Here is a 12,417-nt window from a genome sequence, read left to right as displayed (position 1 = left end):
ATTATGGTGGCAGTGGAGTGGAAGAGTGAATTCCTTAAATTTTATAGCAGGAAAAAAAAATAGGTCATACTTAAAATTGAAACGTAAGAAGCAGCAACAGAAGCATGTGATTTTAAAATGTAAATACCCATCGGGCGCAGTGGCTCACGCCTGTAATCCCAGCACTTTGGGAGGCCGAGGCGGGTGGATCACGAGGTCAAGAGATCGAGACCATCCTGGTCAACATGGTGAAACCCCATCTCTACTAAAAATACAAAAAAATTAGCTGGGCATGGTGGCACGTGCCTATAGTCCCAGCTACTCAGGAGGCTGAGGTAGGAGAATTGCCTGAACCCAGGAGGCGGAGGTTGCGGTGAGCCGAGATCGCGTCATTGCACTCCAGCCTGGGTAACAAGAGTGAAACTCCGTCTCAAAAAAAAAAAAAAAAAAAAAGTAAATACCCAAAAAACCCAAAACAGTGAAAAGACCTGAAACTGGCTATCTAGGGAGAGAGAAATAGGCAGAGTGCTTTTAAACGTATTTTTTATTTTTTGAGATGGAGTTTTGCTCTGTCACTCAAGCTGGAGTGCAGTGGTGTGATCTCAGCTCACTGCAACCTCCATCTCCTGGGTTAAAGCGATTCTTCTGCCTCAGTCTCCCAAGCAGCTGGGATTACAGGCACACACAACCACGTCGGGCTAAAAAAATTTTTTTATTTTTAGTAGAGACCAGGCTTCACCATGTTGGCCAGGCTGGTTTCAAACTCCTGACCTCAAGTGATCAGCCCATCTCGGCCTCCCAAAGTGTTGAGATTACAGGCGTGAGCCACCAGGCCTGGTCTATAAGCCTTAATATGGATATCCCTAGGGTTTTTTTTTTTTATTTTTTTGTTTTTTGTTTTTGTTTTTGTTTTTGTTTTTTTTTTTTTTGAGACGGAGTTTCGCTCTTGTTACCCAGGCTGGAGTGCAATGGCGCGATCTCGGCTCACCGCAACCTCCGCCTCCTGGGTTCAGGCAATTCTCCTGCCTCAGCCTCCCGAGTAGCTGGGATTACAGGCACGCACCACCGTGCCCAGCTAATTTTTTGTATTTTTAGTAGAGACGGGGTTTCACCATGTTGACCAGGATGGTCTCGATCTCTCGACCTTGTGATCCACCCACCTCGGCCTCCCAAAGTGCTGGGATTACAGGCTTGAGCCACCGCGCCCGGCCCTGGTTTTTTTTTTTTTTTTAAACCCTTCTATTCGATGGACATGCAGATTATTTGCAATGCTTTGCACTGTGGCCAGTGTCTTTTGCGTGCCTTCGTGCACCTTTGTAATGGTCTGTAGTCCTCTAGGGGACATCTAGGGAAAGAGAGGGCAATGCTGAGTACAGGCATCTAGAGAAAGATGGTAATGGGTACACGCAGGTAAACGGTATATAGGTATCCCCAAAAATGCCCTTCTAAGTGGCGGACAGTTTAACAGGCAATAATGAAGGACATCCATTTTCCCACATCCTTAACGCTGACTTCTACTCCTACTGTTACCTGCGGGTAAGTCTGCAGCTATCCGGGAAACTGCTGCAGAGTGGGAACTGCAGCAACCTAGCTCCTCTGTTTTCTCGAAGACAGTAATTCAAATGAGAAAAAGGCAAGGTTTCAGGCAGAAGGGAGAACTGATTTTCAAGCAAAGTGAGAGTTTATTACAAGAGACAGAACACTTAGAAAAGGACCAAGCGGGCGACTTGGAAAATCAAGCCCTCCCTCTGCTTTGTTTAGAGTTTTAAACACCCCACTACCTCTTCCCCAGCTGCCTCTTCCCTTTATTTTTCTCCTGAGCGGGCTGAAGCTCAGATTACCGCAGACGCAGTGGCCTGCCGGCGTTTGGGAGGGACCGCATGCGCAGTGTGGCTACCGAAGTCCAGCGCATGCTCATTAGGGGCAATTCGCCGTTCCTGGTCCAGCGCCCCGCCAGGAAGGTCATATACCGATCAAATTCAACCATCTTGCCCTTTCATTGCACGTGTTTAAAAAGTTCTTGGGGGCGTGCGCGGTGGCTCACGCTGGTAATGAGTTCGAGACCAGCCTGCCCAAAATCGAGAAACACCGTGTTTACTAAAAATACAAAATTAGCTGGGTGTGTCGTCTCAAAACACGGAAAATTTATAGACTCTACAGTTTATTTATTTTTTTTTTTTTGAGACGAAGTTTTGCTCTTGTTGCCCAGGCTGGAGTGCAATGGTACGATCTCAGCTCACCGAAACCTCCTTCTCCCGGGTTCAAGCGATTCCCCTGCCTCAGCCTCCCGAGTAGCTGAGACTACAGGCACACACCACCATGCCGGCTAAGTTTTGTACTTTTTGTAGAGACGGGGTTTTTGCCTTGTTGGGCAGGCTGATCTTGAACTCCTGGCCTCAAGCGATCCAACTGCCTCCTTCTCCCAAAGTGCTGGGATTACAGGCATGAGCCACCGTGCCCATTCAACTTTCATATTCTTTAGACTATTTTTCAACCATTTAAAAATACAAAAACAGCCGGTTGGGGTGACTCATGCCTTTAATCCTAGCACTTTAGGAGGGTGAGGCTGGTGGATTACCTGACTTCAGGAGTTCAAGACCAGCCTGGCCAACATGGTGAAACCCCCGTCTCTACTAAAAATACAAAATTAGCCAGTCGTGGTGGCACATGCCGCTAATCCCAGCTACTTGAGAGGTGAGGCAGGAGAATTGTTTGAACCCGAGAGGCCGAGGTTGCAGTGAGCCAAGATTGCACCATTGCATTCCAGCCCGGGCAACAAGAGTGAAACTCTGCCGCGAACAAACAAATAAAAATATAAAAACATTTCTTAGCTCATGGCCGGAAAAAAATAGGTGTTGAGCTCGATTTGGTCCTTGGTCTGGAGTTTGCTGAACCCTACTGTAGTGGACACTGTGGGAGCCTCCTGACAGCCCCTCCTCCCTTCCCCACTATGTTGTAATTACTTGAATTTGGAAGGAACTGACTCATTCCTAGCTCCAGGAGGAGCATTAACTGTTTTAACCTAATCAGTTTATTCCCTTTTTTTTTTTTTTTTTTTTTTTTGAGACAGAGTCTAAGATCTCTGTTGCCCAGACGAGTGCAATAGTGCAATGATAGCTCACTGCAGCTTCAACCTCCTGGGTTCAGGCAAGCCTCCTGCCTCAGCCTCCAGAGTAGCTGGGACTCTAGGTGTGCAACACCATGTCCGGATAATTTTTTTTTTTTTTTTTTTTTTTTTTTTTTTTGAGACAGAGTCTTGCTCTGTCACCCAGGCTGGAGTGCAGTGGCATAATCTTGGCTTGCAGCAACCTCCGCCTCCCAGGTTCAAGCAAATCTCCTTGTAAGGCTGGTTGCCTCGGTGGGAGTTCCAACGTGCCCATCTCCCTTTCCGTTTGAAAATTAGAATATGTCAGGCCGGGCGCGGTGGCTCAAGCCTGTAATCCCAGCACTTTGGGAGGCCGAGGCGGGTGGATCACAAGGTCGAGAGATCGAGACCATCCTGGTCAACGTGGTGAAACCCCGTTTCTACTAAAAATACAAAAATTAGCTGGGCATGGTGGCGCGTGCCTGTAATCCCAGCTACTCAGGAGGCTGAGGCAGGAGAATTGCCTGAACCCAAGAGGCGGAGGTTGCGGTGAGCCGAGATCGCGCCATTGCACTCCAGCCTGGGTAACAAGAGCGAAACTCTGTCTCAAAAAAAAAAAAAAAAAAAAAAAAAAAAAAAAAAAAAAAAGCCGGGCGCGGTGGCTCAAGCCTGTAATCCCAGCACTTCGGGAGGCCGAGGCGGGTGGATCACGAGGTCGAGAGTTCAAGACCATCCTGGTCGACATGGTGAAACCCCGTCTCTACTAAAAATACAAAAAATCAGCTGGGCATGGTGGCGTGTGCCTGTAATCCCAGCTACTCAGGAAGCTGAGGCAGGAGACTTGCCTGAACCCAGGGGGCGGAGGTTGCGGTGAGCCGAGATCGCGCCATTGCACTCCAGCCTGGGTAACAAGAGCGAAACTCCTTCTCAAAAAAAAAAAAAAAAAAAAAAAAAGAAACTCCCCTGGGAGCTAAAATCGGAATTGGCATCTAATTTTCTTGTGCTGGCCTGTTTCCTCATTTTTTACTCAGCGCCTATCTTCAGAGGATAAACTTTACACTCCTGCCTCAGCCTCCCAAGTACCTGGGATTACAGGTGTGTGCCACCACAACCGACAAATTTTTGTATTTTTAGTAGAGACGGGGTTTCACCATGTTGGCCAGGCTGGTCTTCAACTCCCAACCTCAAGTGATCTGCCCGCCTGGGCCTTCCAAAGTGCTGGGATTACAGGCATGAGCCAATTTTTTTGGTCAGTGGGATTATACGCAATAGTCACAATGCCCAGCCAAATCAGTTTATTGTTGTCCCCTTGCTGGAGTGACGGTTTGTGGTTACTCAGTCAGACATGGCATTAACCTGGTCAAAGTGACTAAATTGGGCATGTGAACAAATTGAGGCCATTGAGATGAAGGAAGATTTCCTCTTTCCCTGGGGCTTTGGGGAAAAAAACCTTGTCCTCCTGAGAGAGTTAATGGAAGCTTTTCCTCTCTCCCCATCTGGAAAGTGTGGGAGTATATCAGCCAGAGTTGCTGGTTTTATGCAAGAGAAAACAACTCTGGCTAATTTAAGCAGAAGAGGACTTTTTAAAAGCATCCTGGGCTGGGCTCAGTGGCTCATGCCTATAATCCCAGCACTTTGGGAGGCCAGGGTGGGCAGATCACCTGAGGTCAGGAGTTCCAGACCAGCCTGACCAACATGGTGAAACCTGGTCTCTACCAAAAATACAAAAATTAGCCTGGTGTGGTGGTGGGTGCCTGTAGTCCCAGCTACTTAGGAGGCTGAGACAGGAGAATTGCTTGAACCCAGGAGGTGGAGGTAGCAGTGAACCAAGATTATGCCACTGCACTCTAGCCTGGTGACAGAGCAAGACTTTATCTTAAATAAATAAATATGTTTTTAAAACCATCCTGAGTAATTCACAGACTCTGTAAGAGTGCTGGAGGATCAAGTTTAGAGTCTACACAGCCAGGAAAATTTCCAGTAAAGAAATGGTTCAGGGGACCCTGGTAGAGCCTGAATCATGTACTGTGGGAGATGGGAAGGACTATTAGGCATTTGAGCTTTTGTAATGGGAGATGGGCTCTGCCTCATGAGGTGGAAGAGTGCTCAAACACTGGGGTTCATATCATAGGAGGTCAAAAAGAATGACAAATGACATAACCATTTTACCACCATGAAGAAATGCACTTGGGATGAAGCTGCCCCCACAGATAGGACAGATAGTAACCAGGTCCTTGAAATTGCCTTAGATTGCCAAATTCAGGCTTCTCTGAAGCTCACTTTGTCTTGAGACCATTACTGCATGACATAATAAGTTCTCCTTGTTGCTTTCATTGTTTCAAGTTTTGTTTTCTGTCACTTGCTACAGAGCTATATATGATAAACATCCACCTGCTGAGGGGTGAAAGGAAGACAAGGGAGATGTCAGCCCCAGAGAGCGAGAGGAAGAAGCTTCAAGCAGACCACTGGCCTCATGGTACTTTTTTTTTTTCTTTTTTTGAGACCTAGTTTCACTCTTTTTGCCCAGGCTTAAGTACAATAGCACGATCTCGGGTTCAAGCGATTCTCCTGCTTCAGCCTCCCAAGTAGCTGGGATTACAGTTGCGGGTCACCACACCCAACTAATTTTTTTGTATTTAAATTTTTTTTTTCTTTTTAAGAGACGCGGTCTCGCTATGTAGCCCAGGCTGCAGTGCAATGGCTATTCACAGGCGCGATCCCACTAATGATTAGCATGGAGTTTTTACCTGCTCCGTTTCAGACTTGGGCCGGTTCACTCCTCTTTAAGTAATCTGATGGTCCACCGCTCCTGGGAGGTCACCATATTGATGCCGAATTTAGTGGGACACCCCATCGGCATAGTGCACTACAGCCCATAACTCCTGGACTCAAGTGATCTCCAGCCTCAACCTCCCAAGTAGCTGGGACTACAGGCAGGCACCACTGTGCCCGGCTTTTTTTTTTTTTTTTTTTTTTGAGACGGAGTTTCGGAGTTTCGCTCGTTACCCAGGCTGGAGTGCAATGGTGCGATCTTGGCTCACCGCAACCTCCGCCTCCTAGGTTCAGGCAATTCTCCTGCCTCAGCCTCCTGAGTAGCTGGGATTACAGGCACGTGCCCCCATGCCCTGTTAATTTTTTGTATTTTTAGTAGAGACAGGGTTTCACCATGTTGACCAGGATGGTCTCGATCTCTTGCCCTTGTGATCCATCCGCCTCGGCCTCCCAAAGTGCTGGGATTACAGGCTTGAGCCACCGCGCCCGGCCTTTTTTTTTTTTTTTTTTTTAAGTAAAGACATGGTTTCACCATGTTGACCAGGGTGGTCTCCATCTCTTGACCTTGTGATCCGGTCGCCTCGGCCTCCCAAAGTGCTGGGATTACAGGCGTGAGCCACTGCGCCCGGCCCACTAATCATATTTAATTTAAAGTATCATTCTGGTTGTCTATTGAGAATAGACTGTAGAGAGATGAGGGTAGAAGTGAGGCCATTTGGGAAGCAACTTCATTTATCCAGGCAAAAAAATGATGGTGGCTTGGAACAGGGCAGAAACAATGGTAAGGATGAGAAGTGGTCAGATTCTGGATGTGTTTTCGAGAAGAACCAATAAGATTTCCTAAAGGATTGGCCATGGATTATGACAAAAAGAGGAGTCATGAACAACTCCAGGGTTTTTGGCCTCAGCCGCTGGGAAGATGGAGTTGCCATTTACTGAGACAGAAGTTACCGTAGGAGGAAACAAGGTTTTGCCGGGGAGGTGGGGCCATGCGGCTGGGGCAAGGAACCAAGTCACACGAAGGATAAAGGTGCGGCTATCTCCAGGCTGGCACAGGAATTCAAACGCTCTCAGGACTCATGCCTCTTCATCTTCTGTCTCTAGTTCTCTTCCTTATCAGCCTCATTCTTTCCTTCTACAGTGATCTCCTGGACATGAAAGATGGACAAGCTGACACCCAGCTTGAGTTCTCAAGCTAACAGAAAGGCACGTGGCACTCTCCACAAAACTAGAAACAAACAACAATGTGGAGGATTTTTACTGGTCATATCTTGGGTCATGTGCTTTTCCCTGAGCCAATCTGCAATCAGAAGGGTGAAGTACTCTAATTGGCCAGGTTTGGGTCAAGTGCCTGTTCCTGACTGTCATTGCACCAACACCCCAGGGAATGGGGAGGTGGGGAGTGAGGCGGTTCCCCTCCACAGAGAGACATTGGGTAGCCCATTTTTCCAATAAAACCTTCGAGATACATCTAGAATGCATTCACCCACATCGTGCTAGGCTGAGCTACTATCACCTGGTACTTGGGACCGCCTCCTCGATGGTCCATGGTTTCCCTTGCAAACGTTTCCACAACAGCCAGTAATCCCTAAACATGAATCCCATTACATCACTCTCCTGTGCTCAGCTGCCCATTCTCAAGGGAAGGCTTCCTGTCTTCTAAGGAATATCTACCCAGTCCAAATATATATGATGTTTTTAGGGTTTTTGTTGTTGTTGTTTGTTGAGCCTCGATCTGTTGCCCAGGCTAGAGTGCAGTGGCGCGACCTCGGTTCACTGCAACCTCTGCCTCCCAGGTTCAAGCGATTCTTCTGCCTCAGCCTCCCAAGTAGCTGGGACTACAGGCATGTGCTGGGATTACAGGCGTGAGCCACTGCACCCGGCCTTTTTAGTTCCCCCCAGCCCCCACAGCAAAGGAATGACAGGTTTTGTCAAGCTGCAGGTGACTGTGAGATACAGACAGCTGATAACTGTGGACTTCTCAGCTGTGGTGAGTGATCTACTATCATTAGGATGGGCTTTTCCCTGAGCCAGTCTGCATTCAGAAGGATCAAGGACCCTGGTAGGCACGTGGGGATATCGGTGCTGGGACGTTCCGGGGAGCTGCCCTTCGGAATGCCGGCATGACACTGCCTCAAGTCATCTCTCTATCCAAATGGAAAAAAACAGCCACATCCTTTGTCAGCTAAGGAGAGTTAGCAAACTGTTTTTATTAAACACCGTGTCTGGCCGGGCACGGTGGTGTGCTGTAATCCCAGCACTTTGGAGGGCCATGGCGGGTGGATCACTTGGGGTCAGGAGTTCAAGACCAGCCTGGCCAACTGGTGAAACCCCTTCTCTACTAAAAATACCAAAGTTAGCTGGGCGTACGTGGGTCAAGATGGCCGGGGGGAGACCTATGTTAATTCTAGCTAAATAATTATAAACTAGCTTGGCTCAGAGTACACTGAAGTTTATACGCCGAACTGAACTCTGTTATTGGTGCAGTTAATTAGAAATCAAGTGGCAACAGGAGGCCTAAGGTAAAGACCATCGAGAGTGCAGTAACACCGGGGAACACCGCAGGGTGGTTGCAGAGCAGGGGATACTGCTCTGGTTACACGAATGCCTTCTCAGCATGGGGACAGCATGAGGGCCTCCTAAAGACCTAAAGGGAGGCAACCTCTGCTCACAAAATCCAGGAGGGTCTTTGCAGATGGGAGCTGGCCAGCAGGAGAAAAGCCTTGCAGGGCAGAGATCACGGAACGCCTCAGGCTCTGCCTAGGTTCTCGGAATAAGGAGTGATTTTTAATTGCTCTATGTGCTCAATGCTCAGGAGATAAAAGCCCATTGATGCACTGGGAGTGGTCAGACCCGCACCTTGGTAACCATTGGTGATAAACTCAGAGTAGTTTGGCATGTCTTAGAAGGATCTCACGTACTCTCTCCCTACCCCCATCTTACCTACCCCTTCACCCTCCCCTTCCGTGATCAAAAGATCAAAGAGATTATGTACATAGGAAGTGTTTGGAGCCCAGAGCTTGGGGCCAAAGCCTTTCCTACGCTTGCGTTGGTCCCCTGGACCCATGCTGTAACTTCTACTCTTGTGTCTGTCTTTATTTCCTTTTCTCAATTGCTTGTCACCGCCGGGACTAAGGGCACCCACATACGGGGTTGGGGCTGGTACCCAACAGGCATGTTGGCGGGTGCTTGTAATCCCACGCACTTGGGAGGCTGAGGCAGGAGAATCGCTTGAACCCAGGGGACGGAGGTTGCAGTGAGCCAAGATTGTGCCACTGCACTCCAGCCTGGGTGACAGAGTGAGCTTCCATCTTTAAATAAATAAATAAAAATACTAATGTCTCGTGGCTCTGGCTATGTATTGCAATTTACAGCCTTTCCAATGTTTGCTGCACCACTGTATTTAGAAGAAATCTCTAGGCCGGATGTGGTGGCTCAAGCCTGTAATCCCAGCACTTTGGGAGGCCGAGGCCGGCGAATCACCTGAGGTCTGGAGTTCGAGACCAGCCTGGCCAACATGGTGAAAACTGTTTGTATTGTAATCGCAGTTACTCGGGAGCCTGAGGCAAGATAATTGCTTGAACCTGGGAGGCAGAGGTTGCAGTGAGCCGAGATCACAGCATTGCACTCCAGCCTGGGCGACGGAGTGAGACTACATCTCAAAACAAAAAAGAAAGAAAGAAATTTCCATTCCCTAACAGGAACTACAAGGCCCCCTGTATGAGGTGGCCCCTGCCTGCTTGTTCAGCCCCTTGACTCGAAATTTTACCCCTTGCAGATTTTGTTTCAGTCCCAATGTCTCCTGCCCACCGCCACCTCAGTTTCTTGAATATGTCAAGACTTCTTTATCTCTGAGAGGTAGCTCAGGTTTTCTTCCCTCTGCCTGGCGAGTGGCTGGATCTTTTTGGTTCTTTTTAGTTAAAAGTCTCACCAAAGAGGTCTTTTCCTGACCCTTATCTAAACTAATGCCTGCTCATTTATATTCTCAGTCATAACACTTTATTTCCTCTATAGCACATATCAAAATTTGTAATAATCTCATTTGTTGAATATCTTACCTTGTGGCAAAATCACACACCATCCTCTAAGGGGAGCGGCTCTAAATGTGGAAGGGGCAAGAGACACAGAACAAGAGTGGCAAACGCACAGGAAAGCCCAAAGGCCCGCTGCGCTGACCAGAATGGGTCGCTCTGAGCAGTTCAACGGCTAGGTCTGTTAACCCAGGAAGATAGAGCAGACCATTCATGCTCATGCTGGACTTGTGATTTCCTCCTTCTTAGTCAACTAGGTTCAATCTCTATGGTCCAAACAGGTTATGCCATTCCCATCCCAAGAACCTCTCTAGGAACCCCAAGAGGGATCCCCACTAGGTGTGTTAAGCACATCGTGGGCGGCACAATTCTACAAGGAAAGAGCCTGCGCCCCGCCCCGCGCGACTCCGGAATTTGAGGACCTCGGTCTTTAAGATCTGCCCCATCAGCTTTCAGAAAGGGCGGGGCGACGGGAGCGGCTATCACCTCCTTCTCTCCACCCGGCAGGCGTTCACGTGTGTTCCGCTGTGCAGTAACAGCTCTTCTTCCGGGACTTTTTGGTCGCCGCGACCAATCAAATTGCTCTTCCTGTCCTTACCATAGTCAGCCGCTGCCAATCGGCGCGCCTCTACCAACGCCCCTTAAAGGCGCAGCCACCGCCTTCAGAGCCGGGGCGAACCAATTCCTCGGTTGCGGCCCCCACCTGCAGTATGGAGTCGTCTCGGGGGCGGCCCGGGCCGGAGTCGGACCTTCTGGCTGTAGCGGAACAGCAGGCCGCAATCTTCGGCGGCAGGCCGGACCGAACGTCCTCTGAGTCGCCCTCAGGCCTCCGGGTGTCCGGGGAGGAAGAGGCCGAGAACGTTGGGGGCGCGAACCGCCACCGCAGGACGGCCCCGAAGACGTCAAGCTGCAGCGTCGTCCACCGGCCGGAACGAGAGGCTCGGGAGAAGGAGCCCGGCCCTCAAGGGACGCCGTCTGCGGCCGGGAGCCGCAGGGGGGCGCCGGGTGCAGAGCACGAACCGCCCCGGTCCTCCCGGCACAGGGAGCCGGCGCCGCCGGAGGGCAAGCCTGCCTCCGGGAGGGACTGCCGTCGAGGGGGACCAGGCGGCGGGATGGATGTTGAGCAGCAGGAGGAGGAAGACGACGAAGAGGCGGCTGCGGGCGGCCGAGGCGGCCGATCGTTCTCCAGCCGCCTTCAGGACAGCCGCAGCTTGGACGGGCTCAGCGAGGCGTGCGGTGGCGCCGGGTCCTTAGGGAGTGCTGAGTCCGGCGCGGGCGGCGGACGTCGCGCCACCATCTCCAGTCCCCTGGAGCTGGAGGGCACAGTGAGCCGCCACGGCGACCTCACCCACTTTGTCGCCAACAACCTGCAACTCAAGATCCGTCTAAGCGGCGCCCCTCCACCCCCGCCTTCTACCCCTGCGCGGCCCTGCCCAGCTCGTGCACCCACACCCACACCGGCCATCCCCCCCATTGACCCCGACGTGCTGCAGGATCTAGAGCGGTTGAGTCGGGAGCTGGGCAGCCGGGTGGACCGTCTGCTTCGCGGGCTGGGTGGCGCGGTGCAGGAGCTGACGGCACTGAGCGTGGGCTGCATCCAGACCTACCGCGATGCTGTGGACTCCTTAGGTGAAGCCGTGGACATGAGCATCAAGGGCATGTACACCCTGCTGGCGCGCTGCGAGGAGCTGGAGCGGGCTCTGCAGCCAGTTCAGGGGCTGGCACGCCAAGTCCGGGATATCCGACGTACTCTGGAGGTGTTGGAGGCCCTGTGCAAGTGACCAGGAGGACAGGAGAGGCTGGGCCTGGCCAGGGCAGGGCCCAGCAGGACCCTAAGGACTCTTCAAGGAGTCCTAGTGGGAAGTGCTCGCTGAGGGGAGGCCTGTGTGTTGAAGGCTCTTCCAGATGCGTTCAGCTGGCCGGCGCCCACTCGCTGGGCCTTAGGCTGGTGTATATGGGGAAGTTATAACGGCTCTCCTGGTGGGAAGGGATGTTGCTCTGCTTTTATTCGGTTGGTCATCTGTAGCTACCCTGTTCTTCCCAACTCTCCTCCCTAGCTAGAGCACCAGCCCTGGGAACACAGGGCTTTAGGTTTGCTTCAAGGTGAGGACGTGACTCCCACATGTAATCAGGGGAAAGGGACAGAGGAAGCCCCAGCCTCCATTGTGGCTGTCCTAACTCCAGTGGCCACATCTCAGGTGCCAGGGGCTGTGGGAGCTTGAGTCGTCCTTGGCGAAACCCCCTCGCAGGCAAGGATGCACCCCTGCGCTTGGATAGCCTTCTGCTTCTGCCCTCTGGCCCTCTACCGTACCACTCCCCCAGCCAGAACCGGGGTGCAACTAGGAGGAATGCGTTGCGAGGGGTTGAGATGGGAGGCGTCTCACTGCGCTCAGGGTTCAGGTAGAATGTTGCTGGTTTTGAATCCCACCTATTGTGGAGTGTTCTAATCAGTTTTGGCTTTCTGAGTTTTTGTGGAATTAAAGTGCTGCTGCTGCGAAAGCTGAGTCTGTGTGGGGTTGCAATGATTAATAAGCCAAAGGAATGGGAATG

General features: G+C 50.9%; 1 protein-coding gene across 1 annotated transcript; it reads left to right on the top strand.

The window, feature by feature from the left end:
• Positions 1-10,492: 10,492 nt before the first annotated feature.
• BORCS6 (BLOC-1 related complex subunit 6) lies at positions 10,493-12,371 on the top strand. Its single transcript, XM_039476906.2, has one exon. It carries the CDS (start codon positions 10,578-10,580, stop codon positions 11,646-11,648), a length of 1,071 nt encoding a protein of 356 aa, XP_039332840.1. The 5' UTR covers positions 10,493-10,577; the 3' UTR covers positions 11,649-12,371.
• Positions 12,372-12,417: the final 46 nt, after the last annotated feature.

Source organism: Saimiri boliviensis, chromosome 17, assembly GCF_048565385.1.
Source record: "Saimiri boliviensis isolate mSaiBol1 chromosome 17, mSaiBol1.pri, whole genome shotgun sequence".
NCBI lineage: Eukaryota > Metazoa > Chordata > Mammalia > Primates > Cebidae > Saimiri > Saimiri boliviensis.
Note: the sequence above shows the minus strand (reverse complement) of the source record. Positions and strands in the feature narration are given on the sequence as shown.